Consider the following 26,510-nt stretch of genomic DNA (forward strand, 5'->3'; position numbering starts at 1 on the left):
ACACTCCCTTATACACTCCAGGAAATCCTCCTCCACCGTGTTGCTACCAGTTTGGTTAGCCCAATCTATATGTAGATTAAAGTCACCCATGATAACTGCTGTACCTTTACTGCATGCATCCCTAATTTCCTGTTTGATGCCACCCCAACCTCACTACCACTGTTTGGTGGTCTGTACACAACTCCCATTAGCGTTTTCTGCCCACTGATGTTCCGCAGCTCTACCCATACAGATTCCACATCATCCAAGCTAATGTCCTTCCTTACTATTGCGTTAATCTCCTCTTTTACCAGCATCACTACCCCACCTCCTTTTCCTTTCTGTCTATCCTTCCTGAATATTGAATAGCCCTGGATGTTGAGTTCCAAGCCTTGGTCACCCTGGAGCCATGTCTCCGTAATCCTAATTACATCATTTCCGTTAACAGCTATCTGCGCAGTTAATTCATCCACCTTATTCCGAATGCTCCGCAGTGTATCGCAACCCCAAAAGTTACAACTCGCTCAATGTGCAGTTGGTGTGCGACCACGCTCAGCACATCATGATGGTGAATGCCCAGCATCCTGGCAGCATTCTTGATGCTTTTATTCTGTGCCAGTCTGCTGTTTCCTCAACCTTTGAGCCACCAAGAAAACACCAAGACAAACCAGAGGTTGGCTACTGGGTGACAAGGGCTACCAGTGCCACGTACTAGTCAGAGTAGGAATCGCAGGATAGCTCAGATGAATACGTGGCTTGAGGAGTGTGCACAAGGGAGGGATTCAAATTCCTGGGACATTGGTACCGGTTCTGGGGGAGGTGGGACCAGTACAAACCGGACAGTTTGCACCTGGGCAGGACCGGAACCAATGTCCTAGGGGGAGTGTTTGCTAGTGCTGTTGCGGAAGGTTTATGCTAATATGGCAGGGGGATGGGAACCTATGCAGGGAGACAGAGGGAAATAGAATGGGACAGAAGCAAAAGATAGAAAGAAGAAAAATAAAAGTGGAAGGCAGAGAAACCCAAGGCAAAAATCAAAAAGGGCCACATTGCAGCAAAATTCTAAAGGGGCAAAGTGTGTTAAAAAAACAAGCCTGAAGGCTCTGTGCTTCAATGCGAGGAGTATTCGTAATAAGGTGGACGAATTAACTGCAATTAATGAATATGATATAATTGGCATCATAGAGACATGGCTCCAGAGTGACCAAGGCTGGGAACTCAACATCCAGAGGTATTCAACATTCAGGAAGGATAGACAGAAAGGAAAAGGAGGTGGGGAAGTGTTGCTGGTTAAAGATGAAATTAAATTAATGCAATAGTAAGGAAGGACAAAAGCTTGGATGATGTGGAATCTGTATGGGTGGAGCTGCGGAATACCAAAGGGCAGAAAACGTATTGGAATAAAAGCCACCCCAAAGCAAACATTCCAATCAAACTATATCCATTTCTCCATCCAATATTACATTAAAAAATCAACCATTCACCCTTGTGCATTCCCTTAGTGCCCATCTTGCACGGAGCTCTGCCTATCCCAGTGCTCCTACATTGTGCTACCCCAGTGGATGCAGCATGGTTGTTGAAAGGCTGCTAATTTTCAGTGGGGGAAATGCAGATGACCTTGCAGGCGACCTCAAGGAGCTTTGGGCCTAGTAGGCCTGGCTTTCTACTGCACCACCTTGGCATGGGCAGCAGCTGTCTGGGCTGACAGGGAACAGCAAGGGCACTGCAGGAGTCGAGTGGTGGGAGGACAAATGCTGTCATCCTGAGAGAGGACAGCAGGATCGGCCTCCACAAATCCATTGCCACTCCCCCGGGGCAGCACCTCAGCAATCCTAGTAACCTGTTGGAGAACAAACTGCTGGACTGCTATGGCACCCTGCATGCTCCTTTCAACACTGGAGGAGAGGTGAAAGAGGAAGAGAGGCTGCAACTGAGACAGCCGCTTTCTGCCCGGGCTCTACGTGAACAAATAAGCCACGAGCGATACCTGTAACTTCAACCACAACTCCCCATTCACCAACAGTCCCACACCCTTTACCTTTCCTGTCACTGTCCGTAACATCCTCCTCTTTCCCACAATGCAAAAATAAAAGCCAACACAAATTACACATTCCAATCCAAATTTATAAATTAAATCTGTTATGTATGTAAACATTATAACTGTATGAGACTTGCCACCAGAGGGCGCACCTGTTGGGCGGCCCAAGGGTCACCTGCATACCTCATGCAAGCGAGTATAAAAGGTTGTCTGCCATGCTGCTTTGGCACTCTGGAGTTTTATTAAAGAGACTAAGGTCACATCAGTTTAAGCTCACAGTACTCAGTCTTGTGGAGTTATTCTAAACATAACAATTGGCGACGAGTAACAGATCGCGAACTTTCACGTGGTTATGGCCGCCGTTGGTATTCTTGAGCGATTTGTAGAGGGTGATGATTGGGAAGCCTTCGTTGAACGTCTCGACGAGTACTTCGTGGCCAACAAGCTGGATGCGGACAATAAAGCGATCAAGCGCAGCGTGATTTTCCTCACCGTTTGTGGGTGTACAACATACGGCCTCATCAAACATCTGCTAGCACCGACAAAACCAACGGAAAAGACTTATGCAGAGTTGTGTACGCTGGTTCAGGAATACCTCAAGCAGAAGGAGAGCATCTTAATGGCCAGGTATCGCTTCTATACGGACCATTGCTCCGAGGGCCAGCACTTGGCGAGTTATGTCGCCGACCTAAGACGCCTTGAGGGACCTTGTGATTTTGCTGGATATTTGGGGGAAATGCTGCAGGATTTTTTCGTGCTTGGAATCGGCCACGAGGTCATTCTTTGCAAGCTGCTATCTGCCGAATCCCCAGACCTGAACAAGGCCATCACAATAGCCCAGGCTTTCATGTTCACGAACGATAATACTAAACTGATATCTTCTCAGCATCGAAGCTCACCGGCAAGTACTGTACATAAAATAACGCCTTTAGCAGGCAGAACTGTACATGGCAGGGCCTACACGTCTGCAGCTGCAAGACCTAGAATGACTCAGAGTCCACAGTGGGGTGTAAATGCGAATCCATTAACACCATGTTGGCGCTGCGGGGGTAATCATCGAGCCCATCAATGTCGATTCAAGCACTGCGTGTGCAAAGGCTGCGAAACAATGGGGCACCTCCAGCGAATGTGCAAACGTGCTGCGACTCACTATGTGGCAGAGTCGGCAGAAGATGGTCGATCCGAAGTGGATCACACAGAATGAGTAAAAGAGGCAACTCAACCAGAGCCCGAGGAAGAAGTGTATGGGGTACACACCTTCAACATCAAGAGTCCTCCTATAATGCTGAAAGTCAAATTAAATGACATTCCAGTTTCCATGGAGTTGAACACAGGGGCGAGTCAGTCAATTATGAGCCAGAAGGCTTTTGAGAAACTGTGGGGCAACAAGGCACAAAGGCCAAACTGAGCCCGATTTATACAAAGCTGTGCACTTACACTAAAGAGCTCATACCAGTCATTGGCAGTGTGGCAGTAAAGGGATTGTACGAAGGAGCTGTGCATGACTTATCACTATGGATTGTACCAGGTGATGGCTCAACGCTGTTCGGCAGAAGCTGGCTAGGAAAGATTCGATGGAACTGGGATGACATCAAAACACTATCTTCGGTGGATGACGCCTCATGCGCTTAAGTGCTGAGCAACTTTCCGTCATTTGACATTAATAAACAGGGCCTCAAAAGTAGTACTCTCCGAATTACTCCTAGTGCCACGTGCTAATGAGTATAAAAATAGGAGGATAAAGCAGATGAACGTGTAGTTGGAGAGATGGGGCAGGAGGGAGGGCTTTAGATTAGCCACAGATTGTAGTACATATCAGTATCAATGATATAGGTAGAAAGAGGGATAAAATCCTGCAGGCAGAATTTAGGGATCTGGGAAAGAGATTAAAAAACAGGACATCAAAGATAGTAATCTCCGGATTATTCCCGGTGCCACGTGCTAGTGAGAAATAGGACGATAGAGCAGATGAATGCGTGGCTGGAGAGCTGGTGCAGGAGGGAGGGCTTCATAATCCTGAGGCATTTGAACCGGTTCTTTGGGAGGTGGGACCTGTACAAGTCGGACCGGATGCACCACAACAGGGCCGGGACCAATAACATTGTGGGGTAATTTTCAAGTGATGTTAGGGAGAGTTTAAACTAGCTTGGCAGGTGGAAGAGAACCGCTGAAAGTGGAAGGCAGAAAATTAGTCAGTGAGTTTGGAAGGCAGAGGAAACAAAGGCTAGAACATAGACAACAAAGGCATTTGGCAGTGCTAAATAGTATATACTTCAATGCAAGGACTATAGTGAATAAGGCAGATGAGCTGAGGGCACAGATAGATATGTAGAAGTATGATACCATGGGCTAAATTTTCGGTTTGGCCGTTTTCGGGGCGGGAAAGTTACCGCCCGGGGAACATCTGTGCTCTGGGGAGAAATTTTTGCCATCTGGGCCCAGCATGAAGGGAGGCATTGTATAATTTTTGCACCGCAAAAATGGTAACCTCGCCAACTAAAGTGCGGGGCCGGAAGCGCTCCAAGAGAGGCTTTGGGGGGGGCGGGGGAAACAAAAAAACATAAAGACATTCCAAAAACATTGCCCACACCACAACACAAATCGCTACAAAAATATAAAAGAATAAACACTCAAACTTACCTTTTCTGCACTTTATCTACCTCACCGCCGCCAACATGGCTGGACCACTGTCTTTTACCTGGCGGTCATCGCGGGGCGCATGGGTTGGATGCGAGTCAAAACTCGCACTAGTGTCGCAACAAGAGACGTTGCACACCCAGCGCGGCTCTTCCCAACAGTGCTTCTAAGCGCCGCCGCAGAACCCGACCCAAAGCTCCCAACAGGATGCAGGAGACCTCGCCACCCCATTTCTCACCGCTCCGGGGCGAGATCCGGAGCACAAAGGACCCGAAAATCCAGCCCCACAGCTATTACTGAAACATGGCTTAAAGTAGGGCAGGAATGTCAGCTCAACATTTCTGGTTACAGGGTTTTCAAACGAGATAAAGAGGGGGATGAAAAAACAGAGAGGGTCGCAATATTGGTTAAATAAACAATTACAGCTGTGAGGAGGGAGGATATGTTAGAAGGATCCTCAAATGAGGTCATATAAGTTGAACTGAAGAACAAAAAAGGGGCAATCACATAGACCCCCAAATAGCCAGAGGGAGAGAGAAGAGCAAATATATAGGCAAATTCTAAGAAAAAAAAATAGGGCATTAATAGTAGGGGATTTTAACTACCCTAATATTAACTGGGATAAAATCACTGTAAAAGGGAAAGAGGTATTCAGGAGAACCTTTTTAGCCAGTACGTAGCAAGCCCAACAAGAGAGGTGGCAGTTCTGGACTGGGTTTTTAGGGAATGAAGCTGGGCAGGTAGAAGGGGTATCAATGGGAGAGCATTTTGGTGGTAGTGACCATAATTCAATTAGATTTAGTATAGTTATGGAAAGGGACAAAGATAGACCAGGAGTTAAAGTTTTCAATTGGGGAAAATCCAATTTTACTAAGCTGAGATGTGATTTAACAAAAGTGGACTGGAAACAACCACATGATGGTAAATCAGTGTTAGAGCAGTGGGAGGCATTCAAGGAGAAGATAGTGAGGGTTAAGGTTTTCTATGTTCCCTTAAAGAAAAAGGATGAGACTGCCAAATCTAGAGTCTCCAGGATGTCAAGGAGCAAGGAGATATGGGAAAAAGAGAAACTTATGTCAGATACCGAGAGCTCAATACCACAGAAAGCCTAGAGGAGTATAGAAAGGAAATTAGGAAAGCAAAGAGAAGGCATGAAAAAATATTGACAAGTAAAATCAAGGAAAACCCAAAAATGTTTGATAAATACATAAGGAGCAAGAGGATAACTAAGGAAAGAATAGGGCTTATTAGAGACCAAAAAGGTAACCTATGTGTGGAGATGGAAGAAGTGAGTATGGTCCTTAATTGATACTTTGCGCTTGTATTCACAAAAGAGTGGGAAAACGCAGACATTGTAGTTAAGGGGGAGAAGTGTGAAATATTAGATGAAATAAACATAGTGAGAGAGGAAATATAATGGGCTAAATTTTCAGCTTTTAGGATTTGGGGGCGTTAATGACGACAGGGCGGTCCTGATACCACCTGGAAAAAGTTTGCGTCTCAGTCAGCAAAATTGGGCAGCGGGGCCCTGAGTGTAAGGCGGAGCGGTAAGGGCGGTGTTGCATATCTCTCTTAGGGCGCTGGGCCGGCTGAGCATGTAAAAATCCCGAGCTAAGCAGGCGGCCTCGGAGGGCTCTAAGAGAGGCCTGGGGAGGAAAAAAAAGCCTGAAAAATATCCACCAAAAACATTCCTAATTCATACTCCATGCCACCACAACACAAATTGCAAAAAAAAGAATCACACTTACCTAAGTTGACATTACTTACCTCACTGCAGCCGCTACAGGTTGAATTGCCCGTTTTCACATGCAGTCCCAGCAGGACGCTCTACGCAGCGCTATGGGTCAGGCTGGACTCAAAAATTGAGCCGGTGCCGCAACCAGGGTCATTGCACACCGACTCACCTCTTCCGGGCGGTAATGCTCCGCGCCCTGCTGAAACCGGCCCCGAAAACCCTGGCGGGGCACTGGAAGTTGGCTGCCTACCCAGAAGAGCTCACCACTGCCAATGCCGCCCTTCCGAGACGAATACAGAGACGGACTGGAGCAGAAAATTCAGCCGTAAGGGGTGTAGCATCTTTGAAAGTAGATAAATCGTCAGGCCTGGATGAAATGTATTTCGGGCTGTGAAGAGAAGCAAGGGAGGAAATAGCGGAGGCTCTCATCATCATTTTCCAACCCTCTCTGGCTACAAGCGTGGTGCCCGAGGACTGGAGGACGTCTAACATTGTGCCTTTGGTTAAAAGAGAAAGGGATAGACCAAGTAAGTATCTGCCAGTTGGCTTACCCTCGGTGGTGGGCAAATTGTTGGAAAAAATTCTGAGGGACAGTATTAATTGTCATTTAGAAAGGCATGGATTAATCAAGGACAGTCAGTATGGATTTGTTAAGGAAGGTCGTGTCTGACTAATTTGATTGAATTTTTTGAAGAGATAACAAAGAGGGTAGTGCGTTTGATGTAGACTATATGGGTTCCCCCCCACTCCAGGGTCGTTGAGGGTAGCATATTTAGTGTAGTCTACATGGATTTTAGCAAGGCTTTTAACAAGGTCCCACATGCAAACTGGGCATAAAAGTAAAAGCCCATGGGATCCAAGGGAAAGTGGCAAGTTGGATCCAAAATTGGCTCAGTGGCAGGAAGCGAAGAGTAATGGCCGACGAGTGTTTTTGTGACCGGAAGGCTGTTTCCAGTGGGGTTCTTCAGGGCCTTGCTTTTTGTGGTAAATATCAATGATTTGGACTGGAATGTAGGGAGCATGATTTAAGAAGTTTGCAGATGATACAAAAATTGGCTGTGTGGAAAGAAGCTCTAGACTGAAGATATCAGTGGACTGGTCAGGTGGGCAAAAAAGTGGCAAATGGAATTCAGTTCTGAGAAATGTGAGGTAATGCATTTGGGGAGGGCTAACAAGGCAAGGGAATACACAATAAATATTTTTTTATTCATTCACGAGATGTAGGCGACGCTAACCACTATTTATTGCCCATCCCTATTTGCCCTTGAGCCACCTTCTTGAACCACTGCAGTCCAGGGTACTTCTTTATACTGGTTAGGTACAACTGCGTGGGCTGCTAGCCATTTCATAGGACAGTTAAGATTCAACCACATTGCTCTGGGTCTGGAATCACATAAGCCAGACCAGAAAGGACATTTGTGAACCAGATAGGTTTTACAACAATGAGTTTCATAGTCAACATTACTGAGACCAGCTTTTTATTCCAGATTTATTTAATTGAATTTAAATTTGCCATGGTGGGATTTGTACAAACATCTCCAGATCATTTGTCCAGTTCCTTGAATTACTAGCCTAGTAGCATAACCAATGTGCTACCGCACCCCGAAATAAATAGTAGAACACTGAGAAGTGTAGTAGAACAGAGGGACCTTGGAGTGCATGTCCATAGATCCCTGAAGGTAGAAGGACAGGTAGACAAGGTGGTTAAGAAGGCATAGGGGATACTTTCCTTTATTAGCCGTGGCATAGACTACAAGGGCAGGGAGGTTATGCTTGAACTGTATAAAACACTAGTTAGGCGACAGCTAGTGCACTGCGTGCAATTTTGTTAACCACATGACAGAAAGATGTGATTGCACAAGAGAGGGTACAGAGGAGATTTGTGAGGATCTTGCCAGGACTGGAGAATTTTAGCTATGAGGCAAAATTGGATAGGCTGGGATTGTTTTCTTTGGAACAGAGGAGGTTGAGGGGAGATTTCATTGAGGTGTATAAAATTATGAGGGAACCTGGATAGATTTCCCTTAGCAGAGAGGTCAATAACCAGGGGTGGGCATAGATTTAAAATAATTGTTAGGAAGATTAGAGGGGAGTTGAGGAGAACTTGTTTCACCCAGAGGGTGGTGGGATTGCGGAACTCACTGTCTGAAAGGGTGGTAGAGGCAGAAACCCTCATCACATTTAAAAAGTACTTGGATATGCACTTGAAGTTCCGTAACCTACAAGGCTACGGACCAGGAGCAGGGAAGCGTGATTAGGCTACACAGCTCTTTTTTGGCTGGCACAGATACGATGGGCTGAATGGCCACCTTCTGTGCCATATACTTCTATGATGTGTATTCAACTTAACTGGAAAACTGAATAGAGTGAGTTTCTATTGGGGATTGTTGGCATCCAATTTCCTGGTTCCTAATGACAGTCAGAATATTCACCTTGATAGACTTTATAAATACCAGCAAAATTGCAGTAGAATAATGCAAATTTCCTAAAGGAATGACAGAGTAAATTGATAGCTAGAGCTTTAGGTGGACTATGTTACACGGGCATTACACTTTGCACACAATATTCTGATATGTACCCCATGCCATGCATGCTCTATGCCAGTTTCACTAAAATGGAAAATTACCCCCAATATCTTCAGATGATTTAGCGCTCACCATGAGACAACAATAATTCATGTTGAATTTGAAGAGTGGAAAAATCAAAAAAAGAGTGGAATTATAATAACTAAATGTGAAAAGTAGAGAGAAGGTAGTCAGAAAAAAATACAAAGAGTAAAAATATACAAAGCATAAATGGAGAGGCACGGAGACAGTAAACACAGAGGTATAAGAGGTATAAGATAGACAGGTAAGACTTAAAGGGAGGATAGACAAAATATATGAAGGTGAGACGCAGAGGTGAAGACAGAAATGACTGTGAGAAATTGATGGGCAGAAATTTGTTAGCATCTAATTTGGGGCGTTAACTTTTAACATTTTGCAAAGTTAGCGTCCGGCGAAATGGCTGCTAAATTGTGGGAAATTAGGCGTTTTCACCCCAGGAGTGAAGGAGGGCAGTAAATGAGGCTAAAATGGCCTCAGTGGGGCACTGCAGAGGCGCTATTGCCAGAGAGTTACCCAATTTCAGCTGACTTGCATTCAGCAATCAGACTTCAATCCTTGACTCAAGTTCATTCCAGCTCTTAAAGGCAAGGTAATTTCCAGCTGCAGCTGCTCATTTTCAGCATTGCTGCACTTGAGTCAGGCCTCTCAGCAACTGAAGCATGTGGGATGGCTGGTGCAAATCCTGCTGCAAGGGAGAAGGCCACGCTCTTCAATAATGTGGCATTGAAGACATTGTTGGCAGCAGTGGAGAGAAGGGAATCGTTGTTCCCTGCATCTAGAAGGAGGCCATCGTCACAGGTATTCAGGGCCATGTGACGAGAAGTGGCCAAGGATGTGTTGGCCAACTCTGTAGACAGAAAGAACCCTGACACAGTGCCGCAAGAAGTTCAACGGCCTCAGTCGAGTGGTCAAGGTGAGTACATGCTTCCACACCTCCTACAGACCAGCATCTGAACCTCTGTCTGTGCACACTGTGCAAACCACCACTTCCCCATCACTCAACCTCCAAACATGTGCAACTACTCAAACTGACATCCTCATCTCGTGCCTTGCCTACATTTATAGCTATTCAACCTCGGCAGGCATATCTTCCATATACATAGCTGGACACTTCTTCACACAAGTTCCTTTCTGTTGCAGGCCAAGATGGCACGTAATAGGAGGGATCAACAGCGCACTGGAGTGTGGGGGAACCTCAACTGTGCGAGTTCACTGACCTTGAGAAGTGAGTGCTGTGGCTCATTGGCCTGCAGGTGGTGGGCGCCGTGGTGGGTGGAGACGTCGACCCCGCTGGGGGCAATACTGGTATCTTTATCCCCTCTCCTTTTCTAAACCCACTTCCCCGTCAACCCAGAAGACTTTATCACTTTCCAGATCTTAATACTGTCTGCCTTCCTTGCTCCATTCCTGCCCCCCTGCCCTTAACACGGGTTTTGTGCCATTTATGCTTTCAGAAAACCAACCAGCAAATGTGCATCTCTCACCCGCAGGCACCAGCTCAGAGACTGGCACTGCGCATTCATTAGAGGTTAGCTTGGCAGAGGGGTCTGCACTGGATGAATGCACCGGGGCCTAGCGGGATGCAACAAGGTCAAGGGGAAAGGGAACCTCGGGAGCCATCTCTCCGGAGGGCAAGTTCGCACTTGAGTGCTGCTGCAGAGGACCTCGATGGGCAAGCATTCACAAGAAGAGTGATGGCCATGTACTCTGACATGATAGGTGCAACGGCATAGGTACCAGAGAGCCTCTTGGCAGTGGTAAGGAGCGTGGAGGAGGCCACCGCCAACACTGCACATAGCTTTGCGCACACCATACAGCCCACCATTGCCAATCTGCAGACGATGGTGGACTCCCAGAGAGGCCGTGCGGATCCAGCCCTCATGACGCGTGTCATGGGCGATGTGGCAGCTTCCATTGCACCACAGGCAGAAGCAACGCAACATCTTAGAGCTGTGATGCAGTCAGTGACTGCTGGCATTGAGTCTCAGACTGTTCTCATGCCGTCTCAGCTGGATGCCACGCGAGCTCTGACTGCTGCCAGTGCCGCTGGGTCCACCACAGCTCACCGGGGATCTCATGGGGTCACAGCATCCTACCAATCTGTGCTGCAGCAGATTGCTGGGGATGCTGAGGTGCTGCCCTGGGTGAGTGTCACTGGGTCAGTGGAGCAGGAACCTGCTGTCCTCTCTCACGATGACAGCATTCCTGGGCCCACAACTGCCATTCCGCCATTGCACTTGTCGCTGCCCGTCAGCCAGCCAGCCAGACTGCCGACGCTCAGCCTGAGGTGGTGCAGCCTACTGCCGGCTCTTCCAGGCCCAGAGCTGGTCGAGGCCGTCCTGCAAGGCCATCTGTAGTCTCTGGCCCTGACACACAGCAGCCTTCCACAAGCCATGCTGCAGCCACAGGGGACACACTGAGGACGAGCACTGGAAATAGTTAAAGCAAAGAGGGGATATAATGAAATGCAGACGGGTGATTCTGAAATACATTGATACAGGTAATTGTTATTACATAAATTTTTATTGGAATGTTTCATCTTTTCTGTTGTTTCTCATTTCAGTTTTGTGGCTTTGGTATGGAAGGATAAATTGATGTGGTGATGGGGAAATCCAGAGGAACCGGGAAGCGGATGGAATTCACTGGAACTGAACTCTGATGAGACGGGTCGCGGACCGCCCTTGCAGAATCGCGATTGAATGGCTGCCTCCTCCGTCGCTGGTGTTGCTGCTCCTGCTCCTCCTCATTCTCTCCTCCTTGTCCTCCTCCTCCTCCTCCCCCTCCCCCTCCTCCTACCCCTCTTGAGGTGGTGCAGCTATCCCTGGTGGCAATGGCTGTGCCCTCATGATGGCCAGGTTGTGCAACATCCAGCAGACAACTTCGAATAGGGATATCCGCTCAGGCGAGTTCTGGAGAGCTCCTCCTGAGTGGTCAAGGCAGCGGAACCAATTCATCAGCGGATGAATGCTCGTGGCAGCTGCCAGGATAGTGGGCATTGGCAGTGAGGATTCGGCGTGTGTGGTCGCACACCAACTGCACATTCAGTGAGTGGTAGCCTTTGCGGTAACGGAATGCCTCAAGATTGTTATGCGGTGCCTGCAAAGCGATGTGGGTGCAGTCAATGGCGCCCTGCACCATGGGAAAACCCGCTATCCTGACGAAACCACATGCACGCTCATGCTGCTTCTCTCTGGTCATGGGGAAGGAAATGTAGTCCCTTCTCCTTCTGTACAGAGCATCTGTGACCTTGCAGTTGGAGCAATGCACGGTAAACTGGGAGATGTTGGAGATGTCTCCTGTTGCACCCTGAAAGGATCCATTGGCATAGAAATTGAGCGCAATGGTGACCTTGACTGCCCCTGAGAGAGCCATCCTCGAGGCTCAAGGTCTGGTTGCAGCAGAAGGCAGAGCTCTGTGACCACGCCCTTGCTCAAACGCAGCCTTTGAACACACTGTTCCTCAGTGAAATTGATGTAGGAAAACTACTGCTGGAACACCCTGAGAGGGTAAGGTCTCCTATTGCCAGCCCTGTTGGACCTTCAGCCTTTGGCCACAATTTGCTGTCTTTCTCCCTGTCTTTGTCTCCAACTAAGTAGCCTCCAACTGTGAGGTCGAAGCAGGAACTCGAGTGCTAACACAGCCCCCATAAAGTGATATAAATCTTGTCATTTCAAATCTGCCCTCAATGAAACAAAGGAATGGTTAAGAGGCAGAACAGTCTTTGAATTGAAAATCACTCAAATCTGTCTAACAGCCACTCTGCCTATGTGTCAGCAAGCTGCAAGGAGTAATGGCCAACAAAAATTGTTTCTAAAGATGATGTCTTTAAATAGCCCTCCTTCAGCCAACTCCCAACTGCAACTCGACAGCTGAAGCTATTGTTGTCAGTGCCAGGCGGTAAGTGAGGGGGCGCGGCCGAATTCCTCTTCCAGGGTGGTAACGGTGTGCTGCACACGACAATTACGGCTTCATTGCCGGGTGCAGCCAAGCAGGGCACTAACGGCAGGAGTGTGGCGCTACCTGTTAGCGCCTCCGCAAAATCCCCATCCAATTTTGCGGGTGGGGGGCACGCTTTACTCGCCACGCCCAGGCGAAAACCCATTTGCGCCATGTTTGCGCCTCTCAAAGACGCTAACAGCAGGCGCACAGGAGCCCAACTTCGCCCCTAAATGTTTAGACAGTAGATAAAGTGTGAAAGGGTGTGTAATATAAGAGAAAAGGGGAAAAAAAGTCGAGAAATACGAAGCAGAGAAAAGGATTTATCATAAAAAAAGAAGAGCATGCTGGAGAGAAAATACAGAGGAAGAAAAGGTATCAAGAAAGGAATATAGGAAGAAAATAGGTTGAAAAGAAACAGAGTAGAGATAAAGAAAGAAAAAGAAAGAACATGGTTTTATATTGGCCCTGAAATTCCGTTTTGTCCTTTCCGCGGGCATTTTAGAGAAAAAATACGCACCTACCTTAAGCTGCTGCCCACGTTCGACTTTCCGATGCTGAGGGCTCTCCTGACTGCGATTCGCAGTGCGTGCAGAGCGGGACGTGCACAGGCTTGGAGCTGGAGTCACATAGCTCTGGCAGCCAATCAGGTAAAGTATCATAGTAATAGGAGTTCCGTAAGGTCCTAAACTCCTATTACAGTGATTGAGAAACAGCCCCATACACCCAAAACACAGCCGCAAATACCCAAAAATGCTAATAAAAAAATAGAAAATATACACTACATTCATTTAAATTAAAGTTATTAATGTCTTTAAAAAAATATATATTTTCCCGATTTTTTAAAAAGTTTTTTAAAATAAACTTACCGTTGTGGGGAGGGTTTTTAATTATAAAATATGTTTTCATAACTTTATTTTTATATATTTTTTAAAACAATTGCCTTGTAAAAGTAGGCTATGCGCCTGCTTTTTCAGGCGCATGATTTTTGAGGACAATTGTGTGCGTAAATATCGGAAATTTGCACTTACAAGTGTCCTCGCTCCCGATCTGCGGATGATCTGTCAAGCTAGAAACCTGACAGATCAGAAAAGCTGGTTTTCAGCGCATGCGCATTGCGCGCCGAAAGCCGGCTTTTCCGATGCCTTCCCGGGTCCGTACAAGCTTAGTACAGGCCCGGGAACATCGGAATTTCAGGGCCATTGTGTCGATTTGAGCTGTTTAATATCGCATCCAAAACACTGTGCCTCCGACAGTGCAATATGCCTTCAGTACCGAAGTGTCAACCTAAATTATGTGCTCAAGTCTCTGGATTGGGGCTTGAACCCATAACCTTCTGATTTAAGAGGCAAATGCTATCACTGAGGCAAGGTTGACACATATCAGAGATAGTGAAGAGGGGTACAGATATGATAGAAAGGGTAGACAGGGAAGTAGAGAGAATACAAAACAGATAGATGAGAGGATAATGAGGAAGGGGTTGAGGAGAAAATATGGGCCGAAATTTGCGGTCAGAGGCTTCCCACGGTTGAATGCCTCCAAACCACAATAAAACTACGAACCTACCTGACAGTCCTGGATCCACGGAGATTTGCACTCCTGTGCCTCTACGCGATTGCATGCGTAAAGGCCCATGTATCCCGGGGGCGCATGCAGTTCGCAAGCACCCCTGGGATCAAGTGGGCCGACCCAACCAATCAGAAAGCGGATTCCCATCATGCTTACGGCGATTCCATTTATGTACCGAGTCCCCGTAAGCTTAATAGGATCACTCAAAAAACACACTTGCACAACACTGAAATAAAAAGAATCATTACATATTTTAAAATTAATTAAAATACAATTTAACATTTAAATCAAAAAATTAATGTATTCAAAAATAAATGTAAACATTTTCCAAGGGGCCAAAAATAGCCTAAACTTACTTTACAGGTTTTTGAATGTTAAAATGATATTTTTAAATTTAATTTTAATATTTATTTAAACCCTTTAGGCTGGTAAAAGAATTTGCAAGGCACTTACAGCAGTGTACGCATGGAAAATCTGGGCCAACGTTAGCAAGAGAATGGATGAGTGTGAAAGACCAAGGTGCATACAGAAAATACGACAGTTTGAGAGAAAAGTTCAAAATCAGAGAAGAGGAAAGAGAAAAAAAAAACAGATGTTTCAACAAATGTATTGATTAGAAATACATTTATCTACATTTCTAAAGATAAAGGAATATTTTAACTGATTTTAAATATGAAATCATACCAAAGATCACCTCAAGTGATTTAAAAAGCTTGTCAGCAGTTTATGTATGCAGATGTGTCACAATGAGCCATGAATAATAAAATGGATACCTTCTTTTATCATGGTCACCAGCTCATAAAGAATTGATTGAAGGTCCTCAGTGCTGAAATATTTTATTTTCATCTGATAAACTGGACCATATTTCAAATAAGTGTTGCACTTTGTGGTTGTTGAGTTAGAATTTAAAATGTTCTTCCTGGAAAATATTTGTCATCAGAAAATCATAAACTGGCGAAGTTTAATGCAAAACATGTCAAATTTAACTTTACCATAAGCACATTAATTAAAAGTACAGTATGTTAAGTTACTAATTATTCATAAATCAAGTTTAATCAACATTTTAGTGCAATTAAATCTGTTAAGGAATGAACAATATTTGCTCTGGGAAATGAGTAAAATGATTGGTTTGGGCAGAGTGAGTGCGCGGGAAGAGGGCCCAGATGCTATGGTGGCTTTCCAACTCCAAATATAGCCTGTGCAAGACCCATTCCAACTAATGATGTACCACAGATGCTTATATGGGGGGGGGGGGTGGCACGGATGGGGAGGGAGGGTAGGGTAATGTGCTATGTCACAGTTGGCGTATACATTATCTTGCTGCTGCAGAAGATCCTTGCCCACCAGAAGGCCAATCATGCATCAACACAGTAATGAGGCTGGTCATGAATCTGTGGCTTCCAATTGGCTATGAAATTTGTCAACTAGCTGCTACCATATTGAGCGACTTACCCAACTCTATCGTGGTCTTTTGATTGCAGGCTTTGAATGCTCCTACAACCAGCATCTCTGAGATGTCGCAGTTGTGCCAAAGTGGGACAAGGGCTCAAGTCCTGTGACATATCTTCAGTGACAGGTAGGCCTCTCTCTCTCTCCCTCTCTCTCTATCTCTCTCCTGTCAGCATTAGCAATACAATTGAATATATTTAGCCACCAATTAGTCTAGTTCTTAGTCTGGTGTGTAGGAGAGGGTGTACAAGGAGCTTAATGAAGGAACAACTGTTTCCAAACTTAGTCAAACATTTTGAGAGCAGCTCATATTCTAGACAACTGATGCTGAGAACTGAGCTGTATAGTAATAATGGATGAGGTTCGGGAGGTATTCCTTGCTTTCCTGCTTGGGTAATTGGAGCTGTCTGAGATGTATACAATGGGCCAGAGATTTGCCCCGCAAGTTCCAATTTTTCGCCTGCACTGTGCATGGGCGACAATCTGGAATTTGCGGCCTTGACAGATCATCCAAATTGACTAAGAAATCATTTTCGCTGGCGCAGAGCCCGGCTATTTGTCCAATTATTACCCAGCAATTGCCCACAAAACTCTTATGGCTGGTAAGAAGGCCTGCTTTCATCAGCGTAAGGGTTATTATAAATCTTAAATGAAACATTTAAAAATAAAAAATCATGCACACACACTTAAAATTAGTTCATGCAAATATTGGCCCAGATTAAAATGTTTAAAATTATTTTTCAAAAACTTTAATTTTTATTGTCTTTGGTGTAATGAAGGAACTTTTAATTATATTTGAAAATCTAAGCATTTATATTTATTAGAGTTGTCTAAATTGTTTAGTTATTTGGGGATTCCATTGCATATCATTAGGAGATTCCATTTGGAAATGACTGCGATGAAATCCTCCTTTCTCATTGGAGGACCAGGCCCATGTCTGCCTATTGCAAAGTGCTGCAGTACAGAGAGACCTGGAGGTCGTTGTGCATGAAACACAAAAAGTTAGTATATGCAGGTACAGCAAGTAATCAGGAAGGCAAATGGAATGTTGGCCTTTATTGCAAGGAGGATGGAGTATAAAAGGAGAGAAGTCCTGCTACAACTGTACAGGGTATTGGTGAGGCCACACCTGGAGTACTGCAGACAGTTTTGGTTTCCGTATTTAAGGAAGGATATACTTGCATTGGAGGCTGTTCAGAGAAGGTTCACTAGGTTGATTCCAGAAATGAGGGGGTTGACATATGAAGATGGGTTGAGTAGGTTGGGCCTATACACATTGGAGTTCAGAAGAATGAGAGGTGATCTTATTGAAACTTATAAGATAATGAGGGGGCTCGACAAGGTGGATGCAGAGAGGATATTTCGACTCATAGGGGAAACTAAAACTAGGGGACATAGTCTTAGAATAAGGGGCCGCCCATTAAAAGTGAGATGAGGAGAAATTTCTTCTCTCAGAGGGTTGTAAATCTATGGAATTCTCTGCCCCAGAGAGCTGTGAATGTTGGGTTATTGAATATATTTAAGGTGGAGATAGACAGATTTTTGAATGATAAGGGAGTAAAGGGTTATGGGGAGTGGGCAGGGAAGTGGAGTTGAGTCCCTGATCAGATCAGCCATGATCTTAATGTAGGTTCGAGGGGCCAAATGGCCTACTCCTGCTCCTATTTCTTATGTGATCCCAGGGACGCTCCCGAACCGCCTACTTTCCTGGAATCAGTGGGCCTTTACACAGGCTTATGCCTGCAGATCTAGGACCCAAACTCTCTGGAGCTTTAGAGCCAGGAGGTAAGTTCGTAGAGCTTTCGCAGATCAGAGGCGTACTCCGGAGGTACGCCTCCGACTGCAAATTCAGGGCCAATGTGTCCTCTCTGCTTGGCTTTGCAGAAAAGATATGCTTGAGCATGGATGGGCATCTTCTAGAAAAGGTAAAGACTGCAGCATGTCCTTATCACCATCCTTCCCAACACTCCATCCAAATCCAACAGCCCAAGTCCAAACAAGAAAGAGGAAGTTGTCAATTTTATATCACTTTTCCATTCACTCTTCATTCAATACCCAAAGCCCCCCCATTCATCCCAATAAATAGCATGCTCCAACACAACCTACAACTCAGCTTCAAATTAACTTCCAAAAATCAACATCATTCTAATTTTTGTGTAGTGCCACCAAACTGTGGACTCTCACCTTAAATGAGGGTTATGGATATCTTCACATTTTTTTCAAGCAATTCTGGAGGGTTGGCCTTTTTTCAAATTTTGGGCTTTGGACGTGGGAGACACTAGCAAGGCCGTATCACCCACATCTACTACCCAACCCTAATTGTCGCAAGAAGGAGGTGGTGGGCCTTTTCTTTGAACATATGTTGTATTCCCTGGAATTTAGCCGGTTATGGGGTGATTTTATCGCAGTTTTCAAGATATTAAGAGGAACTCATGGGGTAAATAGAGAGAAAGTATTTCCACTTGTTGGGGAGTCTAGGATTGAAGGACCAAAAGGTAGAGCCAGGCCTTTCAGGACTGAAGTTCTGAAACACTGCTACTCGCAAAGGGTGGTAGAAGTTTGGAACTCTCTTTCGCAAACAGCAGTTTTGTTAATTATAAATCTGAGGTCGATAGTGATACGTCCTTACTATACAGTATAAATGCACACGAGGCCCATGCTTGAGAGAAGGTCAGTCTGTGACCTGTCCTTTATTCCTCAGCACTCAAGTGATGAAGGTGGGTGGAGCTTCCCCTTTTATACCTGAAGGTCCAGATTAGGAGTGTCTCCCACCTAGTGGTCATTGTTCTCACGGCGTACAACTTAGGTCAGTTTATACATGGGTTACAATGCTGGTTGAATACATGACATCACCTCCCCCCCCAAAGTCTTATTGGGATCACAGGTTGAGTCTCTCTGGTGGTTTACGCTCCCTTGTAGAGCGCCTGAGTTGGGGCTCCGGTTTTTGGGCGCTGGCCTGAGTGTCTGCTGTTTGCGGAGTGACTGGGCTCTCCTCCCTTTGGTTCCGGTGTTCGGTCACCTGTGGTGGAGTGAACTCTATATCGTGTTCTTCCTCTGCTTCTTCTATGGGGTTGCTGAACCTCCTTTTTGTTTGACCCACATGTTTGTGGCAGATTTGTCCATTGGTAAGTTTAACTACAAGAATCCTATTTCCCTCTTTGGCAACCACAGTGCCTACGAGCCATTTGGGCCCTGCAGCGTAGTTGAGGACAAAAACAGGATCATTTACATCAACACATCGCGCCCTCGCATTCCTGTCATGGTAGTGATATTGTGACTGGCGCCTGCTCTCGACAATTTCTTTCATGGTGGGGTGTATAAGGGATAACCGGGTTTTGAGCGTCCTTTTCATTAGTAGCTCTGCAGGTGGAACCCCTGTGAGCGAGTGTGGTCGGGATCTATAGGCCAACAGGAGGCGTGATAAGCGGGTTTGTAGGGAACTCCCTTGGATTCTGAGCATCCCCTGTTTGATTATCTGCACTGCTCGTTCTGCCTGGCCATTTGAGGCTGGCTTGAACGGTGCCGTTCTAACATGGTTAATTCCATTGCCTGCCATGAAGTCCTGGAATTCAGTGTTTGTGAAGCACGGGCCATTGTCGCTGACCAAGATGTCCGGTAGACCGTGGGCGGCGAACATTGCCCGTAGACTTTCTACCGTGGCAGAGGATGTGCTTGAATTTAAAATGTCACACTCAATCCATTTGGAGTAGGCGTCTACTACAACCAAAAACATTTTCCCCATGAAAGGACCTGCGTAGTCCACATGGATGCGTGACCAAGGCTTGGCGGGCCATGGCCAGGTGCTAAGGGGGGCTTCCCTGGGCGCATTGCCCAGCTGGGCACACATGTTGCACATGCAAACACAAAGTTCCAGATCTGCGTCTATCCCTGGCCACCAAACGTGTGACCTGGCAATTGCCTTCATCGTGACAATGCCCGGGTGCCCATTGTGGAGTTCTCTGATGAACACCTCTCTGCCCATCTGGGGCATGACTACACGGTTTCCCCACAGTAGGCAATCTGCCTGAATCCTTGCGCCTGTGAAATGGTTTAAATTTCTCAGGGCATGCCCTGTACGAGGCTGCCCAGTCCTCATTCAGGACACATTTCTTGACTAGAGACAATAGCGGGTCTCTATTTGTCCAGACTTTAATCTGACGGGCTGTCACGGGTGAGCCTTCGCTTCCGAAAGCTTCAACAGCCATGACCATCTCAGCAGCATGCTCGGTAGCCCCCTCAGTGGTGGCTAGTGGGAGCCTGCTGAGTGCATCGGCGCAGTTTTCGGTGCCCGGTCTGTGCCGAATTGTGTAGTCATAGGCAGCTAATGTGAGTGCCCAGCTCTGTATGCGGGCCGATGTGTTTGCATTTATGGCCTTGTTGTCGGCCAAAAGGGACGTTAGGGGTTTGTGATCTGTCTCCAGGTCAAATTTCCTGCCAAACAGGTACTGGTGCATTTTCTTTACCGCATATACACATGCGAGCGCCTCCTTTTCTACCATCCCGTAGCCTCTTTCTGCCTGGGACAGATTCCTGGAGGCATAAGCTACCGGCTGTAACTGACCCTTGGCATTGACATGCTGCAACACACACCCAACACCACAGGACGACGCATCGCACGTTAATACAAGTTTCTTACATGGGTCATATAGCGTTAACAAATTGTTGGAACATAACAAATTGTGTGCTCTATTAAAAGCCCTTTCCTGGCTGTCCCCCCAGACCCATTCGCGACCTTTTCATAGGAGCACGTGTAGCGGCTCTAGCAGCGTGCTCAATTTGGGAAGAAAGTTACCAGCATATTTCAGGAGCCCCAGGAACGAACGCAGCTCCGTCGTGTTACGGGGTTTGGGTGCTCTCTGAATCGCTTCCGTCTTGGACGCAGTAGGGCTGATCCCGTCTGCTGCTACCCTCATCCCCAGGAATTCTACTTCTGGAGCTAGGAAGACGCACTTCGCCTTTTTCAGTCGCAGACCTACCCGGTCCAGTCTGCGTAGCACCTCCTCCAGGTTGTGGAGGTGTTCTTCAGTATCGTAACCCGTAATGAGGATGTCGTCCTGAAAAACCACCGTCCCTGGAATCGACTTGAGGAGGCTTTCCATATTTCGTTGGAAGATCGCGGCGGCCGAGCGAATCCCGAACGGACATCTGTTGTACTCAAACAACCCCTTGTGTGTCGTGATGGTGGTCAGCTTCTTCGACTCACTCGCCAGCTCCTGGGTCATGTAAGCTGAGGTCAGGTCCAATTTTGAAAAAAGTTTGCCACCGGATAGCGTCGCAAAGAGGTCCTCCGCTCTCGGTAGCGGGTACTGGTCTTGGAGTGACACCTGATTGATGGTGGCCTTGTAATCGCCACATATCCTGACCGACCTATCCGCCTTGAGCACCGGCACAATCGGGCTCGCCCAGTCACTGAATTCGACTGGCGAGATGATGCCTTCCCTCAACAGGCGGTCCAATTCGCCTTCTATCTTTTCCCGCATCACGTACGGCACCGCTCTGGCCTTGTGGTGTACTGGCCTGGCGTCCGGGTTTATGTGAATCACTACCTTGGCCCCCATGAAAGTGCCAATGCCGTGTTGAAATAATGAGTCAAATTTGTCCAGGACCTGTGAGCATGATACTCGCTCCACAGAGGAAATTGCATTGACATCGCCCCATTTCCAATTCATGACAGCAAGCCAACTCCTCCCCAGTAGTGCGGGACCGTCCCCTGGGACAATCCAGAGTGGCAACCTGTTCTCCGAATCTTTGTGGGTCACGACTACCGTGGCGCTGCCTAGCATCGGAATGATCTGCTTTGTGTAAGTCCATAGCTGTGCGTCAATCGGCGATAATTTTGGCCTCCTGGCCTTGGATGCCACAACTTTTCGAACTGTTTGATACCCATCAGGGACTGGCTGGCACCCGTGTCTAACTCCATTGATACTGGGATGCCATTGAGGAGCACTTTCATCATTATCGGTGGCGTCCTGGTGTATGAACTGTATACGTGCTCCACATGAACTCGCTGAACTTCAGCTTCCAGCGATTTCCCCCAGTGTCCATTTCTGCAATTTCTGCAGGTATTTTGCTCATCTCTGCAAACTCCGGCTGAGTGTATGCCTCCATGCCTCCAGCATGAGTTGCGGTTTGAAACAAAAGGTCCCTTGCCAGTCGATCGTCCCTGACTGCCCCTGTTATTGTCCTTGAGTGCATCATTAACAGGTGTTGATGGCCCCATTACTGGCCGCATTATCCCTTGCAATGGCGTGAATCACTGTTCAGCTTGCCATTGTCTCTGTCGAACTCCCCCTCTGGGTTCGACTACATGTTGGGGCATGCCCGACTGCCCTTGTCTGCCTGGAGAACTGTGTGCTGCTTTAACAATGTTGAATCTCTGTCCCAACCATCCCTTAACACAGTACCTCTCGTCTGTTCTGCTAGTGGCCATGCTCGCGTGGTTTAAATCCCAGTTTCTTGTCACCATTGATACGTCCTTACTATACAGTATAAATGCACACGAGGCCCATGCTTGAGAGAAGGTCAGTCTGTGACCTGTCCTTTATTCCTTAGCACTCAAAGTGATGAAGGTGGGTGGAGCTTCCCCTTTTAAACTTAAAGTCCAGGTTAGGAGTGTCTCCCACCGAGTGGTCATTGTTCTCACGGTGTACAACTTAGGTCAGTTTATACATGGGTTACAATGCTGGTTGAATACATGACAGATAGATTCTTGTTAACCAAGGATATTAAAGGACGGGGGCAAAGGTGGACATATGGAGTTCGGTCACAAATCAGCAGTGATCTTATTGAATGGCAGAACATGCTCGAGGAGCTAAATGGCCTATCCCTTTCCTATGTTCCAAACCATCGCAATTCTTGTGATGATGGTGCTCCTGCAATAGTTTAGGTAGGGAATTCCAGAATATTAACCCAGCAACAATGAAAGAAAGAACAGTGATATATGTCAAAGTCAGGCTCGTGTGTGAATTAAAGGGGAACTTGGAGGTCATGGTGTTCCCACTACTTTGCTGCTCTTGGTGGTAGAGGTTGCAGGGATGCTATTGAAATAACCTTGGTGAGTTACTGCAGGACATCTGTAGCCAGTGTGCTGGACAGGGTGGATATTGAATCGAGTGCAGGAGCAAGAATCAAATTAACTGAAACCTCTTGAGTGTTGTTGGAGCTGCACCTATCCAGGCAGAGGTAAGTATTCCATCAAATTCCTAACTTGAGCCTTGTAGATGATGGAGAGACTGAGGGGGGTCAGGAGATAAGCTACTCATAACAGTGTAAAGAAGAAAGAAAGTTTGATTTATTTCATGATCGAAGGATGTTAACAAATATGATGTGATTGGGATTACGGAGATGTGGCTCCAGGATGATCAGGGCTGGAAACTCAACATCCAGGGGTATTCAACATTCAGGAAGGATAGAATAAAATGAAAAGGAGGTGGGGTAGCATTGCTGGTTAAGGAGGAGATTAAGGCAATAGTTAGGAAGGACATTAACTTGGATGATGTGGAATCTATATGGGTAGAGCTGCAGAACACCAAAGGGCAAAAAACGTTAGTGGGAGTTGTGTACAGACCTCCAAACAGTAGTAGTGATGTTGGGGAGGGCATCAAACATGAAATTAGGGGTGCGTGCAATAAAGGTGCAGCAGTTATAATGGGTGACTTTAATATGCACATAGATTGGGCCAACCAAACTGGAAGCAATACGGTGGAGGAGGATTTCCTGGAGTGCATAAGGGATGGTTTTTTAGACCAATATGTCGAGGAACCAACTAGGGGGGAGGCCATCTTAGACTGGGTGTTATGTAATGAGAGAGGATTAATTAGTAATCTCGTTGTGCGAGGCCCCTTGGGGAAGAGTGACCATAATATGGTGGAATTCTGCATTGGGATGGAGAATGAAACAGTTAATTCAGAGACCATGGTCCAGAACTTAAAGAAGGGTAACTTTGAAGGTATGAGGCGTGAATTGGCTGGGATGGATTGGCGAATGATACTTAAGGGGTTGACTGTGGATGGGCAATGTCAGACATTTAGAGACCGCATCGATGAACTACAACAATTGTACATTCCTGTCTGGCATAAAAATAAAAAAGGGAAGGTGGCTCAACCGTGGCTATCAAGGGAAATCAGAGATAGTATTAAAGCCAAGGAAGTGGCATACAAATTGGCCAGAAATAGCAGCGAACCTGGGGACTGGGAGAAATTTAGAACTCAGCAGAGGAGGACAAAGGGTTTGATTAGGGCAGGGAAAATGGAGTATGAGAAGAAGCTTGCAGGGAACATTAAGACGGATTGCAAAAGTTTCTATAGATATGTAAAGAGAAAAAGGTTAGTAAAGACAAACGTAGGTCCCCTGCAGTCAGAATCAGGGGAAGTCATAACGGGGAACAAAGAAATGGCGGACCAATTGAACAAGTACTTTGGTTCGGTATTCACGAAGGAGGACACGAACAACCTTCCGGTTATAAAAGGGGTCGGGGGGTCTAGTAAGGAGGAGGAACTGAGGGAAATCCTTATTAGCCGGGAAATTGTGTTGGGGAAATTGATGGGATTGAAGGCCGATAAATCCCCAGGGCCTGATGGACTGCATCCCAGAGTACTTAAGGAGGTGGCCTTGGAAATAGTGGATGCGTTGACAGTCATTTTCCAACATTCCATTGACTCTGGATCAGTTCCTATGGAGTGGAGGGTAGCCAATGTAACCCCACTTTTTTAAAAATGAGGGAGAGAGAAAACAGGGAATTATAGACCGGTCAGCCTGACATCGGTAGTGGGTAAAATGATGGAATCAATTATTAAGGATGTCATAGCAGTGCATTTGGAAAGAGGTGACATGATAGGTCCAAGTCAGCATGGATTTGTGAAAGGGAAATCATGCTTGACAAATCTTCTGGAATTTTTTGAGGATGTTTCCAGTAGAGTGGATAAGGGAGAACCAGTTGATGTGGTATATTTGGACTTTCAGAAGGCGTTCGACAAGGTCCCACACAAGAGATTGATGTGCAAAGTTAGAGCACATGGGATTGGGGGTAGTGTACTGACATGGATTGAGAACTGGTTGTCAGACAGGAAGCAAAGAGTAGGAGTAAATGGGTACTTTTCAGAATGGCAGGCAGTGACTAGTGGGGTACCGCAAGGTTCTGTGCTGGGGCCCCAGCTGTTTACACTGTACATTAATGATTTAGATGAGGGGATTAAATGTAGTATCTTCAAATTTGCAGATGACACTAAGTTGGGTGGCAGTGTGAGCTGCGAGGAGGATGCTGTGATGCTGCAGAGCGACTTGGATAGGTTAGGTGAGTGGGCAAATGCATGGCAGATGAAGTATAATGTGGATAAATGTGAGGTTATCCACTTTGGTGGTAAAAACAGAGAGACAGACTATTATCTGAATGGTGACAGATTAGGAAAAGGGGAGGTGCAAAGAGACCTGGGTGTCATGGTACATCAGTCATTGAAGGTTGGCATGCAGGTGCAGCAGGCGGTTAAGAAAGCAAATGTCATGTTGGCCTTCATAGCAAGGGGATTTGAGTACAGGGGCAGGGAGGTGTTGCTACAGTTGTACAGGGCATTGGTGAGGCCACACCTGGAGTATTGTGTACAGTTTTGGTCTCCTAACCTGAGGAAGGACATTCTTGCTATTGAGGGAGTGCAGCGAAGGTTTACCAGACTGATTCCCGGGATGGCGGTACTGACCTATCAAGAAAGACTGGATCAACTGGGCTTGTATTCACTGGAGTTCAGAAGAATGAGAGGGGACCTCATAGAAACATTTAAAATTCTGACGGGGTTAGACATGTTAGATGCAGGAAGAATGTTCCCAATGTTGGGGAAGTCCAGAACCAGAGGTCACAGTCTAAGGATAAGGGGTAAGCCATTTAGGACCGAGATGCGGAGGAACTTCTTCACCCAGAGAGTGGTGAACCTGTGGAATTCTCTACCACAGAAAGTTGTTGAGGCCAATTCACTAAATATATTCAAAAAGGAGTTAGATGAGGTCCTTACTACTAGGGGGATCAAGGGGTATGGCGAGAAAGCAGGAATGGGGTACTGAAGTTGAATGTTCAGCCATGAACTCATTGAATGGCGGTGCAGGCTGGAAGGGCCGAATGGCCTACTCCTGCACCTATTTTCTATGATTCTATGTTCCAATGGCTTCACAGTCAATAAAGTATTTTTTGAAGTGCAGTCACTGTTGTGATGTAGGGAAATTCAGCAGACAATTTGCACACAGCAAGGTCCCACAGACAGCAATGAGATTGATGACAAGATAACCTGTTTTAATGATCTTGGTGTTGGGACAAATTTTGGCCAGGACACCGGGAGAACTCCCCTATTTCTCTTCAAACCTTTTACATCCATCTCTAACAGTGCACCTTACTACCGAAATATCAGCCTAGATTATGTGTTTAAGTTGCTGGAGTGAGGCTGAACCCAAAACCTCCTGATTCAGATGTGAAAGTGCTAGCACTGATCCAAGGCTGACATTACCCAGTATCTGCCCTGCTCTTGTAACCGTGGCATTGATATAGCTGGTGCAGACCAACTTTGAGTCATTTGTGACC

General features: G+C 46.4%; 1 protein-coding gene across 1 annotated transcript in view; it reads right to left on the reverse strand.

The window, feature by feature from the left end:
- The window catches only part of LOC139255590 (uncharacterized), a 141,724-nt gene that overhangs the window by 13,153 nt on the left and 102,061 nt on the right, over positions 1 to 26,510 (reverse strand). Inside the window, exon 8 of the mRNA XM_070873956.1 lies at positions 15,274 to 15,419. Within this exon, the coding sequence (XP_070730057.1) occupies positions 15,274 to 15,419 (146 nt within the window). The remainder of the gene's footprint in view (positions 1 to 15,273; positions 15,420 to 26,510) is intronic.

The sequence above is a fragment of the Pristiophorus japonicus genome, unplaced genomic scaffold (genome assembly GCF_044704955.1).
Source record: "Pristiophorus japonicus isolate sPriJap1 unplaced genomic scaffold, sPriJap1.hap1 HAP1_SCAFFOLD_618, whole genome shotgun sequence".
NCBI classification, from domain to species: Eukaryota; Metazoa; Chordata; class Chondrichthyes; family Pristiophoridae; genus Pristiophorus; species Pristiophorus japonicus.